The sequence below is a fragment of the Nicotiana sylvestris genome, chromosome 8, assembly GCF_000393655.2.
Source record: "Nicotiana sylvestris chromosome 8, ASM39365v2, whole genome shotgun sequence".
In the NCBI taxonomy this organism is placed as follows: domain Eukaryota; kingdom Viridiplantae; phylum Streptophyta; class Magnoliopsida; order Solanales; family Solanaceae; genus Nicotiana; species Nicotiana sylvestris.
In genome coordinates, this window is record NC_091064.1 from 74,405,443 (window position 1) to 74,427,471 (window position 22,029).

Below are 22,029 nucleotides of genomic sequence, written 5' to 3' on the forward strand. Positions count from 1 at the left end.
CGACTATGTGGTCCGCATATTGGTTATGTGATCGCATAGTTGACCTCAAATTTGACCAACACACTAACTCACTTTGCATACTTGATATACGACTGCATTCTCGGCCGCAGAATTGCGCTTTTCTGGAAAACATTATTTCTTGACTTTTTGTGCATATATCAGTCCAAAAGGGTCCGAACCGCGGCCCGCAAGCTCGCCGCGAAGAATTTTATGAATTTCTAACACATGTTCCTAACTTAGCACCACGAGATTCGAGTTTTTGAGCAGAATATTTCACGGGGCCTTACATCCTCCCTCACTTAAGATCATTCGTCCTCGAATGAGGATCAAGGATCACTTATTAGGAATGTTTATGCAACCCCAGCTTTTCACAACTTGAAACATATCCACAACCCTAAATTTTGTTAACTCCCTAAATTTCCAAAAATTTCGCCAAAGTTTCCTTTGTAACTAGGCCTATCTACCTGTCAGAGGGCTCCCGATACATATCCTAACAGCATATACATGTTGCATAGACACAACATAACTTGTACAACACCAACCATGGCCACATAGGCAATATATATAACCAAAATAGAACAGTTTTACATAGATCAAGTCAAAAGATAAGAGTTCATAGGAATCAAATGCATAAAGGCTATTACATGACTATTCAAACAAATGTGGGTACTCCTTTCTCATTTCTTCCTCGGCTTCCCAAGTGGCTTCCTCGACTTGTTGGTTTCTCCATAACACTTTTACGGAGACAATTTCTTTATTTCTCAACTTCCGGACTTGCCTGTCAAGAATGGCAACGGGAACTTCTTCATATGACAGTTCTTCATTAACCTCAATAGTTTCAACTGGCACAATAATGGACGGATCTCCCACTACCTTCATCAACATAGACACATGGAAGACTGGATGTACCAATGACATCTCGGGTGGCAGCTCGAGCTTGTATGCCACCTGACCAATCCTCTGAATGATTTTGTACGGTTCGACATACCTCGGACTTAATTTCCCTTTCTTTCCAAATTGCATGATACCCTTTATGGGGGAAACCTTCAAAAATACCCAATCATCCTCCTTGAACTCCAAATCTCTACGACGCACATCCGAATAAGATTTTTGGCAGCTCTGAGCAGTTTTCAACATTTCTTTAATAATCTTGACTTTCTCCATAGCCTGATGCATGAGGTCCGGCCCTATCAATTCAGCTTCTCCAACCTCGAACCACCTAATGGGAGATATACATCGCCTACCATACAACGCATCAAATGGTGCCATCTAGATACTAGCATGGAAGCTGTTGTTGTAAGCAAATTCTATGAGTGGCAAATGGTCATCTCAACTACCTTTGAAATCAAGAGTGTAAGCACGCAACATGTCCTCAAGCATCTATTGTCTGCTTCACTTGCCCGTCGGTCTGAGAGTGGAAGGTTGCGCTAAGATTTACCTGCGTACCCAAACCTTGCTGAAATTTCTTCCAAAAGTTGGCAGTGAACTGAGCCCCTCGATCTGAAATGATTAAGACTGGAGTGCCATGCAACCTGACTATTTCTTTGATATATAACTGAGCATATTGTTCTGTTGTGTCAGTAGATTTCACTGGCAAGAACTGTGCTAATTTCGTGAGTCAATCCACGATCACCCACATTGAGTCGAACTTGCGTGGAGTGCGCGGCAACCCTACCAAAAATCCATGTTGATCATCTCTCATTTTCACATTGGATTTCTATGCTTTGAGCCAATCCACCAGGTCTTTGATGTTCGGCCTTCACTTGCTGATAGTTTGGACATCTAGCCACAAAGTCCGCCACATCCCTTTTCATGTTATTCCACCAAAAAACTTCCTTGAGATCATGATACATTTTTGTAGAACCTGGGTGCATGGAATACCTGGAAGTGTGAGCTTCTACCATGATCCTTTCTCGAAGACCGTCAATATTCGGAACACATAGGCGGCCTTGGTGCCGTAGGGTACCATCATCCCTGCTAAGGGAAAAAGCTGTGGTCTTGTGTTTATGAATCCCCTCTTTCAGTTGTGCTAACATTGGATCATTGAATTGCTTCTCTTTCATTTCTGCCACAAGCGATGATTCAGCCCTATTCTGCACAATCACCCCTCCTTTATTAGAGTCCGCAAGGTGAACTCCCAAACTAGCCAACTGGTGAACCTCCCTGGCCAACGGCCTCTGATATGCCTCTAAGTGCGCCAAACTTCCCATAGATTTTCGACTAAGAGCATCCGCTACAACATTAGCCTTTCCCGGGTGATAGGGGATATCAATGTCATAGTCCTTGAGTAACTCTAGCCATCTTCTCTGTCTCAGATTCAACTCCTTCTGTTTGAAAATATACTGAAGGCTCTTGTGATCCGTAAATACATCCACATGGACCCCATACAAATAATGTCGCCAAATCTTTAGCGCAAACACCACTGCCGCAAGCTCTAAGTCATGAGTTTGATAGTTCTTTTCATGATCCTTGAGTTGTCTAGAAGCGTAGGCTATAACCTTGTCGTGTTGCATTAACACACACCCAAGCCCGATCCTGGAAGCATCGCAATATACCACAAATCCCTCTGTGCCCTCTGGTAGGGTTAACATCGGCGCTGTAGTCAGTCTTGATTTCAATTCCTGGAAGCTCCTTTCACAAGCATCGGACCACTAGAACTTAACTACTCTTTGGGTCAATTTAGTCAATGGAGAGGCAAGAGTAGAAAACCCCTCCACAAACCTTCGGTAGTACCCAGCCAAACATAAGAAACTGTGAATCTCTGTTGGAGTGGTAGGACTAGGCCAATTCTTCATTGCCGCAATCTTTTGAGGATCAACCACAATTCCCTCCCTAGAGACGACATGACCCAAAAATGTGATGGATTCAAGCCAAAAGTCACACTTCAAAAACTTTGCATACAGTTGATATTGCTAAAGGGTCTGCAGAACTGCCCTAAGATGGTTAGCATGATCTTCTTGACTTCGGGAATATACGAGAATATCGTCAATGAACACTATCATAAAGGAGTCTAGAAAAGGCTTGAAGACTCTATTCATAAGATCCATGAAAGTTGTTGGGGCATTTGTTAGCCCAAATGACATCACCAGAAATTCAAAGTGCCCATACCGAGTCCTGAAAGCTGTCTTTGGAATATCCTGCTCCCTTATCTTCAATTGATGATACCTGGACCACAAGTCAACCTTTGAAAAACACACAGCGCCTTGCAATTGATCAAACAAGTCATCTATTCTAGGAAGGGGATATTTATTTTTGATTGTGACTTTGTTGAGTTACGGGTAGTCAATACACATCCGTAGCGAACCATCTTTCTTCTTTACAAATAAGACCGGTGCGCCCTATGGTGACACACTCGGCTAGATGAAACCCTTTTCTAGCAAATCCTTCAATTGTTCCTTTAGCTCTTTCAATTCCGCCGGTGCCATTCTGTAAGGTGGAATTGATATAGGCTGCGTGCTTGGCATCACATCAATCCCAAAGTCAATCTCATTGTATGGTGGAACCCTAGGGAGCTCATCTGGAAAGACATCTGAAAATTTATTCACAACAGGTATGGACTCAAGGCTAGGTGCCTCCGCATTGGTGTTCGTAACATGGACTAAATGATAGATACACCCCTTCTTGATCAACTTTGCGGCCTTAAGGTAAGAAATAAACCGACCTTTAGGCACTACATTATCTCCCTTCCATTCAATAATGGGCTCATTAGGGAACTCAAGCCTCATGGTTCTAGTCCGACAATCAAGTTTGGCAAAGCATGAATAAAGCCAATCCATTCCCATTATTACATCGAAATCCACCATCCTTAGTTCAATAAGATCGGCCATGGTATTCCTAACACGCACTATGACAACACAACTTCTATAAACTCGAGCAGTCATAATCGACTCGCCAACCAGAGTAGACACCGAAAATAGCTCATGCAGCTGATCGGGTTCTATCCCGAATCACATAGCAACAAAAGGGGTAACATAGGACAAGGTGGAACCAGGGTCAATAAATGCATACACATCATGAGATTGGACAGTCAAAATACCTGTAACAACATCTGGGGAAGCCTCTGCAGTCTGGCGTCCACTCATAGCATAGAACCGACTGAGCCCTCCTACACTCTGTGCACCACCCCTAACTGCACCTCACCCTGCAGGTGCTGGGGTACCTCAAGCTGGATAGGGGCTGAAGATGTAGCAACTGCTGGACCGGATGAATGTGTTGTGCCCCTACCTATTCCCTGGCGGGATGCATGACAATGCCTCTAAATGTGTCCCCTCATCCCGCATCCATAGCACATGGGTAACTCCAAGTAGCAAACCCCTAAATGCATCTTCCCGCACTTGGGGCATGGGGACCTCTGCTGTTGCTGGGGTCTGTCTCCTGACCGACCCCGCTGATAGGATCCTCTGTTGCCCTGACTGGGCCTGAAACGACTCCACTACTGCTGCTGGTTGGGCCTTGATAGTGGTGCACTAGCTGAAGACTGTGCAACATACTGGGATGGTCTTGATGATCCTCCCCGAAAAGCTGGTTTCCCCCACCTAGTGACTCACCCACGTTGCCCGCAGACCGGGTCTTTTTGTTACCCTCTCTCTCCATTATGTTCTTCAGTTTGCGGTTATCTGTGGCCTGAGAAAACTCCACCATCTTCCCATAATTCATGTTAGAATTCAAGGCAGCTGTAGAAGCCTCATTAATAGTCAAAGGATTAAGGCCCTGAACAAACCGACGCACCCTAGCCTCCATTGTGGGCAACATGTGAATAGCATATTTGGACAAGCGGGCAAACTCCATGTGGTACTCCCACACACTTCTCCTACCCTGATTCAGATTTTCAAACTCTGTTGCACGGGCTGCCCTTATCTCAGCAGGCAGGAAATGATCTATAAAGGCATCAGTGAACTCACTCCACCTCGCCGGAGGGCTCCCCTCCTCGCGGGAATCTTCCCATAACTCAAACCAAGCATAGGCCACCCCTTTCAGGTGGTAGGCAGCCAACTCTACTCCCTCTGTCTCAGTTGCACGCATGACCCTGAGAGTCTTGTGCATCTCATCAATAAAATCCTGAGGATCCTCTTCTGGATTGGCACCCGAAAACACTGGAGGGTCTAACTGAAGAAATATGTTTACCCTGGAACTGGTGGAATCCCCTTGCTGGCTAGATGAACTGGTTGTAGCATTTGACCTTTGGGCCTGGGAGGCCACTAGCTGAGTCAGCATCTGAATAGCTCCCTTAAGATCCCCATCAGAGATACCAGAACCGGAAGCTGGGGATGGAGGTGGGACAGAAGTATCAGTGGGAGGGATAGTAGTATCCCCCGCAGGTGCAGGAACTGGGGTAGTCTGTTCTGTAGTAGGATTACTAGGCAGGGTGATAGCAAGGCGACTACCCTCACCTGTAGTATCAAGCAATGATTCATCAACCACTCTTGAGGTGGCATTGTCTCCTTGGACAATTCTCGCTTTCTTCTTAGGTGTCATTTACTGAAAGATAGGACAATGCACTAATTAGAGAGGGAACAGTTTCACCGCACGATCCAGAATACCAAAGAAGGGTGTTATTCCAAAATGCCCAAGTAGCCTCCAACTTATAGATGTGGTCGACTACACACTGATAAGAAGGACTCTACTAGACACGACTCCGAGACATCCTAGGACACTTCAAAACCTTAGGCTCTGATACCAAGTTTGTCACGCCCCAACCTCGGGAGGCGCGACCAGCGCTCAATCGAGTGAACCCAACTAAGGAAGCCTTATCAAACACTACCCATCCAACTCAATATGAATAAGGAAACCATGCTTTCATTTATTTAGACAAGGAAAGATAGTACATTCAACATTTTAGTTCATTTAATATCACAACATTAAATCGTAGTTAAGTGTCCAAGATCTCATACAGTTATAGTTTAAAAGAAAGCAAGAGTACAAGGTTACAACATGGTTCATTGACCTATCCAATACCTGTACATAACCCACACAAACGTCTACGGAGCTTCTAAGGATACAAAAGACAATGATAACAACGCCGGCAACAAGGCCCCGGCTATACCTCAAAATGGATATCTATAACAAAAGGTGTACAACATGACCCCTTGAAGGAGGAAAGGGCTCACCAAGATTTTGAGAAAAGGATGCTCTGCTACACACGATCGGCACTATCCTCTATGGAGCCACCTACATTCATTTAAAAGTTTGGCGCCCCTGGCAAAAGGGATGTTAGTACCATGGAATAGTACTAGTATATATAACTAAACACTATCCTGTTAGAAAGAACAACCATTCAAGAGTAAAGAGGAAATAGTAAAGGCAACAAAGCTTTAAATAAGCATCATGCCAATAATATAAGGAGGTTCACATGATTTTCACATAGTTCTTGCAATTTTAGATTAGAGCATCCCACACTATTGCATCATTATCCATATTACCACCGCTTCTGTGAGCGAAGTCTGATCACGGGCCGATCGGCTAAGCCGTCTCTCCGAGATGTTACCATTATTTCATTCACACCTTCCAGTTTCAATTATCAATACATTACCACCATGTATATATATATATATATATATATATATATCATGGCGTCCAATCACGGCCCAATCGGCTAAGCCGTCTCCCCGAGACGTTACCACTTTCCGTCATTCATCTCACACCAATCTTTGGCTACACATGTATTAGTTTACCGGCACTTTGGGCCACAATTTCCATATTTCATAACTCACGTTTCACATTGTTCCCATTTTTAACATTTACCTTGCCACTTAAAGTCATAGGCATATACAAAAGCAATTTAAGTCATAACCATAGAAGGAAATTCATCAAGTTTGGCATGTTTGTTCCAAAGTAACCTTGGCATGACATTTAGGCATTTAGCACATAAATCATGTTCTCCACACATCTTCCATTTACAAGAATTGCACATTAAACACATAAAGAAGTACTTACCACATACATTTTTACAACATCAATACACTTAAGATAACAAGCATTGCATCAGTCACGTTTCGAACTTACAACACTTACACAGGGCACCATGGAAGCTCAATTTTTAAGAGGAGGTGTTTTTAACCATACATACCTCAATAAAGCTTTCCCCTAATTCTTATAAAATTCCGGGACTCTTAGCACTTCAATCTATTGTATAAGAATTATAATTGAACCAAGAATTAGAGACGAGAGTAAGATTCTAACTAATTTGAGCATATTATCAAACACAAAAAGGTGCACTATGATCTTAGGTCCCTTGTGTAAATGATTTCTTCAATGTTATACTCCAATTGTTATTCTTTTTAGTTCTCATCTTCCCCATACCCCATTATCCCTTATGCATGCAAGACTATTAGCCCTCTTACCCAAGAACTCAATTGTTAATCACCTATTTTTAAATAGAATCCCAAAATTATAGATTATGGAACAAGTTCTTACCTCTTTAGGGTGAAGACCTAGCAACTTTCTTGACAATCTTCAAGATTTTGGGGTAAGATTTGGGTGGGGATTAGATGAAGGTCACCCCTTCTCTCTCTAGAACTCCTCTTCTCACTCTATTTTCAGTAAAAATGACATAGAGAAGATCGGATGGGGTGTTTTAATGGAATAGGGTCGGGTTTTAAAAATTAGAAAATAGGAGCCCCGAGTCAGATCTGCGATCACAAAGTTGACATTCGGCCTGCATAATGGACCGCAGAAATGCTCCCCAAAACCTGAACACACTGTCTGGGTATGCGGCAGAAATGCGGTCTACATACCCGTTCTGCGGTCGCATAATGCACCGCAGAACTGCCCCTTACAAAATCCCAAGGGAATTATGTGACGACTATGCGGTCCGCATATCGGTTATGCGATCGCATAATTGACCGCATAGTTGACCACAAATTTGACCAACACACTGACTCACTTTGCGGCGACTATGCGGTCTGCATAACTATATGCGACCGCATTCTCGACCGCAGAATCGTGCTTTTCTGGAAAATATTATTTCTTGACTTTTTGTGCATATATCAATCCAAAAGGGTCTGAACCGCGGCTCGCAAGCTCTCCACGAAGAATTTTATGAATTTCTAACACATGTTCCTAACTTAGCACCACGAGATTCGGGTTTTTGAGCAGAAATCTTTACGGGGCCTTACATTAGTTATGCTGAGAAGTTGTTTATTCATTGTTTGGTATGTTGTATTAAGAATGACAATTGCATAATTTCTAAGAAAAAGGTATAAGTTATACCGGTGCTAATTACCCCACCTTCTATGAGGTATAAGTTATCCCAGTATTAAAATTAACACCGGGATAACTTATACCTGGTTTGCTAATCAAACAGAGTATTAAAATGGAATGAAATTTTTATACCACCCTTATACCTTCTTATACCTCATACCAAATGACCCCTTAGGGTATTCAGGTAAACAAAAAGGATATTTTAACATTGCATTTAAAAGGGGTTATGCATCTAATAGTTGTGGCTTATGACCCTTCATGAAGGGGTACGTAGGTTATTTGCCCTTACTTGTTTTTAAATTTTTATTAATAGGATATTTAAGTTAATTAGAAACGTATCTTAGTAATTTAACTTTTGTCTAAAGGGCTTCCCACTTTTAATATAATATTGATATAGATACATATATAGATAGATTTGTGGCATATTACTCTTATTTCCTTGTCTTAATCAATGTTTATTTGAAAATATTAGTTGAAGCTCCTTGAGTGCACTGATCATGTAAATACTTAACAGTGCGAACAACATAAACTCGTGTTGAAGTTATTGTTGTGTCCAATAACAATAACACATCTAGTGTAATTCCACAAATGTGGTTCGAAGAGAGTAGTGAATACGCAGCTTTATTAGTGGCGGAGCCACTTTATAGGAAGGGGTGTCAAATGATACCCTTTCGTACGAAAAATACACTGCGTAGATAGGTAAAAAAATTATATATATATATATATATATATATATATATATATATATATATATATATATACTATGTATTGACTCCCCTTAATTTTCGAGTATGTTTACTTTTATATATTTTGACACCCTTTAAGGAAAATTCTGACTCCGCCACAGAACCATGCCCTTATTTTATTGTTTCCGATATACCCTCGGCTTATTATTGTATCCATTTTGAAGAACTATAGCATTTGCATATCAATTTTCTTGGGATCTTGTTTTTCCATTCAAGTAACAAAGAAAGAAGGGCAATCATCACAGATTTGACAGATTAAAAGTTATGATTTGAAATATCATTATATAGTACTACTTTAGTAGTTCGTGAATATATTAACACCACACTTGGTGGGATTGGATCCTCTATCCTTAACCAGAGGTCTAAGGTTCGAGTCGGGAATAGAGAAAGTCTTCCTCTAGTGGGCCTAGACGCAGAGTTGGATTGGATATTGGATATAAAAGGAGGTCAGCCTGGTACACGAAGCATCCCACATTCACGCAAGGTCGGGGAAAGAGCCGCACCTCAAGGAGTACGATGTAGGTAGTCTACTATGATCAAGCATTAGTGTCTAATTTAATGGCTCGAACCCTGACGTATAGGTCATTCGGAGACAACTTTACCATTGCTCTAAGGCTTCCCTTCTCCGGATGTAGAATTCCAAAAAAAAGTTTGTGAAAATGTAATTTGTTTCAATAGGATTGAAAGATTAAGTTCGAACTTGGGTTAATTTGAATATCGTTCATTGGATGGAGAAAATACATGATTTATTTATTTACTTGTATCATGTTTTAAATAATATTTTTTAAGTTTGTGTTACTATTATTTTTGGTGAGTCTTGGAACCAAAATGTGGTTCTTCTCGACTCGAAAAACCAAAATGTGTGGAAAAAAATTTGGTGACCAAAATATATATAACGCCCTTTTAAAGGGTATTATATCTTAACGGTCGTTTGCCCGTTAAGGTATAACGTCCTTTTAAAAGACGCTATATCTATAAAGCCTTTTATACATATGTGCAGAAAAAGCAGATAAATAGAATTTAATGTACCAAACGAAAAATAGAACGAGCATGTTGCTTTGGACAGATAGGTTAGCTCCCATTGTTTCAACAGTATCAACCATATCCATGAAAGGAGATAGAAGTTGAAGTAAGCTGTGGTGGACATATGATTATACCGGTTTTGTTGTGTCTGACTGCAGGGGTGCCTAGAAGGTCCTACTGGATCTGATCTCTAATGTAGTTGGGGAAAGACTGAGTGGAATAAAAATGGTTTATGGATGATAGGTTGTGGCAGAGTTTTGAGAGGGAGTTTGCTAGGCAATTGGCCTCCCTATACACATGTGAGAATTTGATTTCTTCACATTAGCCACATAGTTATCTCGGATTCATCAGTTGCATCTTTAAACTCCATGGAGGATCAGTGTTAGTGGTAAGCCAATGAATGAGCAGTGCTTCTGCTTCTAAGTGTACCTTGATGTGGCCATTGTCAATACACCACTTAATTCCTAAGGCTGCTGCTTTTACTTCAGCTTGGTTATTAGTACAATCTCTCAATGGAGCAGCTAAGGCATGAATAAATGTACCATTGTAGTTCCTTATTATTGCCCCTGCCCCTATACTTCCTGGATTGTTCAGTGCACTCCCATCACTGTTGATTTTTACAAATTCCTATTCAGTTCTATTCTAAAAAACCTGCCTGACATTGATGTAGTGTTTGATGCTCTCAGCAATGGGATATAAATCCTCTCATTTTATCGGCCAGCAAATTGAGGGGTAGGTTGTTTGCATGAGCATATGAATATTTGAGTTGATGGAGTAGATAACTCTGATGAAGGAGGAAGTTTTATTGCCATTTTTGCACTGCACCTGTTCTTCCAAATGTTCTAGCAAATAATAGTTGGTACAGTGTCAAGTAAAAGTTTCTTCACTTCATTGTTTCTTTTATGAAGCCACCATTTCATCTGAAGAAGTCTTAGAGGCATTTTAGTAGTGTGGATACCAACTGGTCCTGCAAACTTTTTCCATATTGCCAATACAAATTGACCCCTACTAAAAATATAATCCACAGACTCGGGCCTAGATGTATAACAACATACACACCTGGATACAGTAGGGTTACTAAATAAGAGCACTTTATCATCTATAGGTAGTTTGTTTCTGAGGGCTCTCCACATACGGAAGAACCATTTGAAAGTGATCCTCTTATACCAAGTCATTTTATTAGAGAAACATCTTTGTCTCTTCTTCCTGATCAAGTCCCATATAAAAGAGCATGTGAAGTTTTCTTTCACATTTGGGATCCAGATAGGTTGGTATTGTATTTAAGGGTTGTGATAGATTTGGATTTCGAGGATGTCAGGTATTAAAGATGCTGGGACAGTTTCATTCAGCTTCTGCATATTCCACTGGCCTTGGTCCCAAAAATTGGCCATAGTTATATTGCCTGGCCTTCCTCATTCACTTCTGTGTTGAGCAAGAGCACCATCTCCCAATCAGTTGTCCCACCAAAAGCTGCAGTTACCAGAATGTAGTCTCCAAGTGATGTGTTTTTCAGCTTCTTTCTTATTAATCATCATTTTCTTCGATGTTTGTGATTGCCCATTGTTCCATTTTTTGGAAATGGGATTTGATCTTTGGAAATATTTAGCTTTGAGAAAGTTGCTCCATAGTGACTCTTTAGTTCTGAAAAGCCACCATTTTTTGAATTCCATGGTTTGGCAGATATCTTCCATTGATCTGAGGCCAACACCTCCTTCTTCAATTGAAAATGTCAATTTTTGCCAAGAAGCCCAATGGTATTTGTTTTTATCTTTCTCCATTCCCCAAAGAAGTTAGTTGCTAACTTCTTAACCTGTCGTAGTATAGTTTTGGGGAGATTAAGGCTGACAACAGATGTGTAGGTATAGATTGGAGAACATGCTTAATCATAGTGGCTCTGCCTCCGTAAGAGAGGATTCTGCTTTGCCACCCTTTAATTCTACTTAACACCTTGGCTACCAGGGAATTGTAATATACTATTCTCATTTTTCCTATGTATAATAGACACTTCATGTAGGTAATGGGAGATTCTTTCTTGGTGAAGCCTATGATATGCTGAACTTTTCTGATGGTAGTTGGGAATGCAGAAGGAGAAACCATGAAGTGGCTTTTTTTCCTATTGATTTGCTGCCCAGATGTGTGTTCATAATTGTTGAGAACCTCCATAATCTTCTACAATGATGCTCTACCTCCTGATGTGAAGATTATGATGTCATCTGCAAAGCTTAGGTGGTTGATTTATGGACCCCTCCTCTCCATATAGAAGCCATTAAAGAATTGATCATGGGTGAGGGTGTTGAGCATCTTAGAAAGAAGTTCAACTCCTATGATGAACAAGGATGGGGCCAATGGAATTTCTTGTTTCAAACCTCTGGCAAAGTGGAAAAACCCACATCTAGTGCCATTGATGATCACTGAGTACCAATTCTTTGCCATAGTTCTTCATATCATGTCAATTATTCTTTCATTAAATCCCATTCTTCTCAGCATAATACATGTAAAGCTCCAAGATACCCTATCATAAGTTTTTTGCCATGTCCATCTTGATAACAATATTTGACCATTTGTTTGGTTTTTTGATGCCTTGCACAATTTCTTGTGCAAGTATTATGTTTTCAGAAATACTCCTGCCCTTAACAAAACCAGACTGATTGGGTAAAATGATTCTGGGAAGGATTGGGCTCAGTCTGGAATAGATAACCTTTGAGTTGATTTTGTTGACAAAATTTCCGAGGCTGATAGGTCTGTATTCAGTGAAGGAGTTGGGAAATTCAAACTTTGGTATCAAAACTAGGCAGGCAATAGTTATGTACTTAGGTGTTTATGAACCACGAAAGAAGGCTAGGACAACCTGTAGTAGATCAGCCTTGATGATGTCCCAGCAGGATTGAAAGAACTTTCCATTCATGCCATCAGGACCTGTTGCACTTATTGGATTCATTGAGAATACCACTTCCTTGAGTTCTTCAATAGTTGGATCTCTGGTGAGGAGGTTATTTTCTTCATATATGATGAATGGTGAGATACGGGATAGCAGGTCTTCTCTAATGGTGCCACCAGTTTCTGTAAATAGATCTTGGAAAGTTGCCACAAGCAGCTTCCCCTATAGCTTCATCACCTTGCACCCACTCACCTTCAATGTCTTTAATTTTATGAATAAACAACTTTCTTCTTCTTTCTCTCATTAAACTATGAAAATATCTTGAATTTGCATCACCATCTTTGAACCACTGAAGCTGTGTTTTTTGCTTCATAATAGACTCTTCCAGCTTCCTATATTTTTTGTATTGAGATGTTACCTCATGAAATTTCATTATGTCATCTGCATCATTTGTTTAAGCCCAAGTCATTTCTGCCTGCTTCACTTTTTCTTCATATTCCTTGGCCTTCTGGAAGATATCCCTATATTCCTGCCTCGACATTGCCTCTGACTTCCTCATTCCAAATTTCTTGAACCAGAGGAATGAAGCCTTCATTTTCCACCCAACAGTTGAGAAACTTGAAGTATTTTTTGCTAGTATCATGTCTGACATTCATCTCTACTATCAGGGGATTGTGGTCAGACCCAGTTGAGGCTAAGTGTGAAATGGTGGTAGTTGGTAATGAGATTAGCCAATTGTAATTTACCATGCCTCTATCCAACCTCTTCCAAATTATTGATCCTGGACCTCTACCATTGGAACAAGTATATATAGGGCCATAAAATCCCAGGTCTACAAGTTCACAATCTTCTATCATACTAAGGAAGTTCAAGCTCTTACTCAGTTGGTATGGTAGACCCCCTATCTTTTTTTCAATGGATGCAATAACATTGAAATCTCCAATCACGCACTATGGGATGGTACAGGTCAAAGATTTTTGCCTCAACACCATAGTGGTCTTTTGAGATTTGCTTTGCACTTGGCATAGACAACAGTTAACTGGAAAACTTCCGCTGCTTCTACATGCTTTAGCTCAACAGACATTTGCTGCTCATCTTGGTCAATGACTGAGCCTGTATAGTCTTGATCCCAAAAGATCCAAATTTTGTTGTTGATATTTGATGTTGTATGATGCATGAACAATTGGATTCTGTAGTAATTGATATGAGTGTTGTCAAGAAAAGGTTCTAGGGCTGAAATGAAGGATAGTTTGTGAAGATATTTGAGAGTTTTGAGTCTTTCAATGGCTCCAGAGGTTCTTATACCTCTTATATTCCATGTGATTGTACTAATCATTAAAAATGTTTAGGGAGGTTGTGCTTTGGTGGAAGGGTAGAGATGGTTTCTTTGCTTCTGATGAGGTAGTATGGTGGCTTATTTCTAGGAGAGAGTCCTTATGCATCAATGATTGTAACAGAATCGGGGTGACCATTAAAAGCAATAAGAAGATGACTGCAAGTGTCATCTTCCTTCAAGTCTTCACTATGTTCATCATTAGCTTCATCACCAATATCAACTTCATCCTCAAACTGTATGTGTATATCAAATCTATTGCCTCATGCAAAGGTGAGAGTGCAATTAATGCCATAGTACCTACTTCCTCTATTAGAGGTGAGGATGCTACATATGGCACAGTTCCTACTTCCTTTGCAAGAGATGAGGGTGCTACATGAGACATAGTTCCTACTTCCTCTATCTGGATTTGAGTAGCAGGATCAGCCCCAGTTCTTACTGCCTTAGACACAGGTGAAAGACTAGTAGAATTATAGTACCTATTTCTTTCCAATGAGGTGAGGGTGCTACATATGATTCTACTCCTGTAGTCAAAGGTGAGGGTGTAACATGGGGTTGAGTATCAGATTCCATAAGACTGTCTACAGAGTTGATCTTTGTTTTAGCCAAAGTAGCTTCCTATTGTCTTTTTAATTGCCTTCTTTTTTCTGACTTGGATTGTTTTTTGATTTTGTCGGGGAAAATTGATTTGCCATGGAACTTTTGCCTCTGTAAGATGTGATTCTTTGGTCATCATCTATACTAATTACCATATTTGTTGCAATGCCATCAGTAGGAATCTTCTGAGTAGATTGTTGATTGATAGTAGGGCCTTGTGCATCATCAGTACCATGAGGAGCACCCACCCCCTTTGGATCCCCAACCTGATCAACTATAGGTATGTCCTAACCATTCTCCTTTCCTCCATTAGTTTCTCTATCAATCACAGTGGGGTTGGGAATAGGATCCTTCACATTCTCTAGAGCAACTAGCGGGTCAGCTTGTGAGCTAGGACTAATACCTGAATTCTGGTTAGGGTTGGCTTCTTGTGCATCAACTACTTGCTCAGTAATCTATTTGAATTTCTGTTGCCTGTTTCTTTGGTTGACTCCCCTAAAATTCTTCTTCTTTTGAGAGTGCCATTGATCTTTGGAATGGTTATCCCTTGTAATTTGTTGAGTTACTGCTTTTTGGTTTTCATTTCTTTGATGATCTTCTCTTTGGTATTGCATTACCATCTTTTGCTTGGAATTCTAATTCTTGTTTTTCCCTTGCATGGCTTGTTCCTAGTTATGTTGAGATCCCCCTTCATGCACTTTCCTGTTATTATTCTGATTCTCATTGTTTCCAGGTGTTTTAGCTAATGTTTTCTTTTTGTCCTACTCTTCTCTTTTCCTAATAGAGTAGTGTTATTCCTCATGTCCCAAATGCCTGGAATGCAGACAGTAATTTGAGAGGTCTTCATACATCACCTCCAGCCACTGCCCATCCCCATTAAAATCTTGATCATCATCAAAGTCAAGCCACACATGATGAGGCTTGTCCTTAGTTAGGTCTACCTGCATCTTTACTTTTTCTACGCGTCCCTAGGTTTTTTGCATTGAAGCAAGGTCCAGATGTAGTACCTTACCAATTGGTGATAACAAGACTGATAAGACCTCCATATAGTAGAAATGCCAAGGTAATTTAGGAATGACTACCCATACTGGGAAAATTGGGGTGTCCTCATTAGGTTTGAAGTTGGGAGTCCAGGCTTGAATATTCATTCTTTGACCTTCGATGTATATGAATTTTTTGGTCCAGATAGTTATGTGGTCGTACTCATTGTCTAGATCAATGTACACTGTTCGAGCATTGTTGTGGACTATTTAACTCCTCCTCTTAGCTCGGTTTGAGCTATAAAACTTCTTTTGATCATTTCCATTCTTGGCATAGTGTTAAGAAATTTGCCCACATGTATTGACATCTATTGGCTAGAGTGACCATATCATATTTCCTGGTGAAGATAACCATTGGTTGACCCTGTTTGGTGGTTATTTTGGGGGTGTAAATTCTATTGGAGTTAAATCTGCTGCATGTTTTGCTCTTAGTTTGGTTGCTAGGGAATGTGTGATGGTAGGAGGAAGTGGGGCAGGAAAATTGGGTGATTTTTTTGGTTGGGTATTTGTTTATTTTAGTGAAATATCTGGTTTATTGTGTGAAGCTGGGCATTTTGGATAGGCTCTGTAGGTGACTTATTGTTTTGTGGATGTTGAGGTTTATCCAAGTTGGCTGAGATCTTTGGGTGTGTGGAAGTAGATGGGGAAGGGGTGGTTTGGGTTTTTGTTTGAGCTTGTTGGGGGAGTCTTGGCAACATGACTAGATAGTCCATTGGTTGATGTCTTCTCCAAGTGTCCTGGAGCATTTTGAATAGTTGTTTTAGTGAGGTCGTTCACCTGTTTTCTGATGAAGGAAAGATGACTGGTGCTTTTAGTTGAACACCTGTACTAGTGGTAGTTGCAGGAGTCGATTTTGAAGATGTTGTGACTTTTGATTAGTTGACCTGAGGTTGTGATGGATTGGGAAGAATCCCTATATCTGCAGAAGATTTTGGCATTGACCTTGGTCGATTTGGATAGTTGGTTCACCATCTCCGGCCAACTGAACAACTAGTAATTCAATTAGGTCATTGGAATTGGTTAGGACATTTTGTCGAACACCTGTTATATTCACGATTGCAGAATTTGCTTTTTGAATTGTTGTGGAGGTTGGTTGATTGTGGAGGGGTTTGAGGATTGGAAGTGTTTTCTAGGTTAGCGGAGACATTTTCACATTGGTTTCGTACCAATTGGATACCTGCAACGTCTTCTCCGGCAACTGTCTCCTTGATGGAGTTTTGCAGAACATCAGGGCTCTCATTTCCTATGGTAGAATGGTCTGAGATTTGGTGGGGAGGTAGTATTTGACCTGGGGGAGAAACTCCACGGCCTAGAATTGCTCGATTTGGCCCAGGAACGGATTGGGAAGTTTCTGAGAGTTCCACACGAGTCGAAGTTATAGTATTTGCTGCATCTTTTTGTAACTCTATAGCAACGCGCTTGGAAATGTGGGATGAAACCAATTTGGGGTTGTGATCAGTGCTAAGGCTGTTCTTTTGAGCCAAGTCCGATGGAATTTCATCACTGGACAGTGGAGTTATGCCCATTCGGTGATAGTGTGTTCTTAGCGCATACCTTAACTAGGCCAATTCAACACTCAGAAATAGTTTTTCCCTTAAAATCCGCCTCCACACGGTTCAAATCTAACCAAAATCGACTCAATATTATCAAACAATACTAGGGAATTCAATTGCAATAAATAAAGTTAAGATCTTTACACATTTCCCAAAAAGTCAACCCGGGGTCCACCCGGTCAAAACCCTGACAAATGGTAGATTTCGTCTACCCATGACCCCACTAGTTCATGTATATGATTAGTTTCAAAATTCGAGTCCAAATCGACTCTCAAAACTCAAATTCTTATTTTTCAAAAACTTGACAAAGTTTCACAAATTCTCACTTTGATTCACATGATTTTGATATTAAAATCTAAGATAACTTGATGGAATATGATTAGATAGATTAGAATCACTTACCCAAGGTTTGTAGATGAAAATCCCCCTTTCAAAATTGCCTCCTACCGAATCTAGGGTTCAAAAATGTGAGAATGAGTTCAAAAATCCCATCTCTCGGCCCTTTAACCAGCTGCAGATGTCGCATTCGCGACACAGGGTTTGCATTTGCAAACCCTGGCAATAGCAAACCAGGGCTCGCATTTGCGAACCCTGACAGACTCGGCACATATCGCAATTGCAAACTGGTGGACATCGTAAAAGCGAACATTTGTTCGCAAATGCGAACTAGGGTGAAATCTGGCAGGCTTCGCAATTGCGAAGGGGTTGTCGCAATTGTGACATCAGAGCCCTTACTATCGCCTTTGCAAGTACACTGTCGGTGCTCGTAATTGTGATGCCTGAGCACCAGCAGCACCAACAGTCCAATTTCAGTCTAAAACTATTTTGAAACATGTTCAAAACTCACCCGAGCCCTCAGGGCTCCAACCAAACCTTTACATAAGTCTAAAAACTTCATACAAACTAGCTCGCGCGATCAAAGCACAAAAATAACATCTAAAACTCTAAAGCAAACACTAAAACGCACGATTTTCCAAGAAATTTTTGAGAACTTTTAGAATTACAACTAACCGTCCAAATCCTATCAAATCAACTCCAAACGACACCAAATTTTGCAGACAAGTTCTAAATAAAATAACGGACCTATTCCAAGTCCCAAAATTAAATTCCGAGCTCGATAGCTAAAAGTCAACCTACGGTCAAACTTTTAAACTTTAAATTGCAAAATTTCGACAAATCAATTTCGGGCAAACGCCCAAGTCCAAAATCACGATACGAAGCTACCGGAGCCATAAAAATACATTTTCGGGGTCGTTTTCACAAAGTCAAAGTTTGGTTAATATTTTCAAACTAAAACTTCTAAGTCAAGGATCCAAATTAACCAGAAAGCTTCCCGAAACAAATTTAACTAACCCCGCAAGTCATAAAATCATAAACACATAAGTGTGAAGCAATAAAAGAGGTAACGTGGTGCAACTACACAAAATGATCAATCGGGTCGTTACAATATACCTTATTCAAACTTATTCAAAGGCTCGATTCACCATAAATAATCTCAAAACCAAAAATCGATGATGAAATTATTCCCTTAACTTTTAAACATTCCAACTTCGTCGAACATGTCTGAATCACACTTAGACAATCTGGATCACAACCAAACTTTGCATACAAGTTTCAATCATCCAAAAGAACCTATTGAGACCAACTAAGGTCATTTACACAAAAGTCAAACCTTGGTGAACTCTTCCAACTAAAATCTTCCAAATTGAGAATCACTCTACTGAATCAATCCTGAACCTCTCGAACATCAAAATCAACCATACACGCAAGTCTTAATGCATCATATGAATCTACTTAAAGACTCAAACCACCAAACAGAATACTAGCACTCAAAACGACTGGCCGAGTTGTTATATTTTTCCCCTACTTAAACATACGTTCATCCTCGAACGTGCCAAGCGTCATTCCAAATCTGCCAAATCACCATATAAGCTCATCATACACATACCTATGAGTGATCTCACATCACCTCAATCCATATAAGCCCATTAACACAATCCCGATTGAAGATTTTTTCTTCAATCTTAGCTTATAATCCTTGAAACCAATTTCCAATTTCCGGAGCTCCTTCTAAAATTTGATTCTTGTATATATTCATTGTATCAATCCCCACAAGTTGCATCAAACCATAAATATACTCCCAAGATACAACCACTCGTTGTACCGCATAAATCATATACTTATAGCAATATCTTTCGACCACAATAGCTGCTTATTATCGAATCCAGTACCGGTAATATACCTCATATCACTTGAAACTTTATTCCAAACCTTAGCAACACTGTTATTGATGAAATAAACATGTAGAAACTAAGTCCTGGAGTTCTCTCACCCGACAAAAACCATTTCCAAATTCTGAGTCGACAACAACATTCTTCTTGCAAACATACCTCATCCAAATTTGATTATACTAATTCCAGATCCAATAACTGTCACGCCCCAAAAACCGAGGGGCGCGACCGGCGCTCGACCGGGTAGCCTCTAGCCAAGCAGACCTGGGTGCCTTTCCTATTCCACGTGATACCCTGCGTTTCCATTACCCATTAACCAAGTGAAATAGCCATTTATAAATTTAAAAACATTCTTACGAGATTTACATAACATACATAGTTACTTAGCTTGTTTTACAAGTTATACTGCCCAAAATACATAAGTACATAACCCACATTTCCTATCTACGGAACCTCTAGAGATACAGAAGAGTGTTACAATACTTGCCGGTAACAAGGCTCCGGCTATACCTTACAGAAAATACCAAAATAAAATTTTCGGGAGGATAAGCGGCATGAGCCACGCAGGGCCCCGAGAGGAAAGGGGCTCACCAATTCAGCTGACGGGAGGTGAAGGAGTGCTACTGTCGGTAGACTGGAGTACCTGTTATGGAACCACCTACAATCATAACACGAATGTAGCGCCCCCGGCAAAAGGGACGTCAGTACATTTGAATTGTACTGGTATGTATGAACAAACTTTACCCCAAGTAAAATCAAGAAATACACAGATAACAAACAGTAATAGAATCAACAATCAAATGCACATGAAAGGAACAACCAAAGCCAAACAAACTCCACAATCTCTCCTTTTCCCCTTTCAACATTATTTCATCGCATCAATGATTTCACAACTTTCACATATTTTTATTTCAATAGTGATTTCGATCACTTTTCCACCCTTATTACCTCAACCACCCTTATCACCACAACCCACACCTTATAACTTCGTGTTGCGGCGCGCAACCCGATCCCACCGGACAATCATATTTCACACGACAACAACAACAATTCACAAAGAATTTTCATAAACATCAATACCATTTCCATCATATGCAACAGACCGTACACAATTTAAGTCACAACGATAATTGTCCGCGACAAGTCATATATGATATTACCATAGTTGTTTCAATTGCATCAATTACGATTTCTTTCCATCATTTGTTACACAGCTCTTACCACATAAATACATTCACACACACACACACTTGGTTTGTTACCATTTACTTACACCATTATATCAGGAGACTTAACCAACAACGTTCAAGGCATATTAATCACAAGAATTTGCAAATAGTCCACATAAGTGACACATACCAATTACTCGTACACCAAACAAGGTGACTTTACAAAGGCTAAAGTTAGCCTTACATACCTGGAGTCGAATTCCCTTTTTAACTTCTACTTTCAATTCACCAATAGCCTAGTACCGTCAATCTAGTTCACAAGTTAACACATATAACTTAGAATTGAAGTTCACAAACTCAACCCGAACTTACTTAGGTTATCAACCCCTCTTTTGCAAATCTTTACTTCTACCCAATTCCTCTTACTAGATTCTAGGTTTTAAAGGACATGCATGTGTATTTCAACTTCCATTTTCAAGAATTAACGCATGAGAATCCCCTTTTTTGTTTAAATTTGAAAACAATGAAAAAAGGTTGGGGATTTTACCTGCAAGAACGGAGATAAAGACAATTACTTGAAATTCCCCGACCCGAGTGACTTTGAAGAATCAAATTGATGAAGGTAGGACTTTATCTCTCAAGAATTCTCTCTTCCCTCTCTCTAGTTTTGTTCAGAAAATATGTTAAAATAAGGGGTTGGGGTGTTTTATTGAAGAAGGGGTCGGGTTTAAAATTTAGAAAAATAGGAGCCCGAGTTAGGTATGCGATCACACTTTGTGATCGCAGAGTGGAAATGCGGTCCGCAGAATGGACCACCAAAGTGCTCCCAAAATCTGAACACACTGCCTGGGTATGTGGCAGAAATGCGGTCCGCATACCCATTATGCGGTCGCATAGTGCACCGCAGAACTGCCCCTCACAAAATCCCAAGGGAAATATGCGACGACTATGCGGTCCGCATATCCGTTATACGATCGCATATTGGACCGCATATTTAACCTCCAATTCGACCAACACACTGACTCACTTTGCGGCGATTATGCGGTCCGCATATCTGTTATGCGACCGCATTCTAGACCGCAGAATTGCATTTCCTGGAAAATAGTATTTCTTGACTTTTTATAACATAGATCAGTACCAAAAGGGTCTGAACCGTGGCTCGCTTAATTTTACACATTCCTAACATATATTCGGGACTTGGCACCACGAGCTACCCGGTTTTGAGTACAAGTTTTCACGGGGCCTTACATCCTCCCCCAC

General features: G+C 40.4%; 2 protein-coding genes across 2 annotated transcripts; both read right to left on the reverse strand.

The window, feature by feature from the left end:
* Positions 1–648: 648 nt before the first annotated feature.
* Positions 649–1,269, reverse strand: LOC138875213 (uncharacterized). The gene is made up of 2 exons (XM_070154037.1): positions 989–1,269; positions 649–778 (listed from the first exon to the last, which is right to left on the reverse strand). The coding sequence occupies exons 1-2, from the start codon at positions 1,267–1,269 to the stop codon at positions 649–651; spliced, it is 411 nt and encodes a 136-aa protein (XP_070010138.1).
* Positions 1,270–1,691: 422 nt separating this feature from the next.
* On the reverse strand, positions 1,692–2,210 carry LOC138875214 (uncharacterized). The gene has a single exon (XM_070154038.1). The coding sequence runs from the start codon at positions 2,208–2,210 to the stop codon at positions 1,692–1,694; it is 519 nt and encodes a 172-aa protein (XP_070010139.1).
* Between the last annotated feature and the right edge of the window lie 19,819 nt (positions 2,211–22,029).

Bases quoted from the DNA above. Each gene is read 5' to 3' on its own strand.
- LOC138875213 (XM_070154037.1), bottom strand. From the start codon at position 1,269: ATGGCACCATTTGATGCGTTGTATGGTAGGCGATGTATATCTCCCATT. The intron at 779-988 runs GTATGTCGAACC...CATTCTTGACAG, and splicing joins AAAGGGAAATTAAGTCCGAG to GCAAGTCCGGAAGTTGAGAA.
- LOC138875214 (XM_070154038.1), bottom strand. From the start codon at position 2,210: ATGGGAAGTTTGGCGCACTTAGAGGCATATCAGAGGCCGTTGGCCAGG.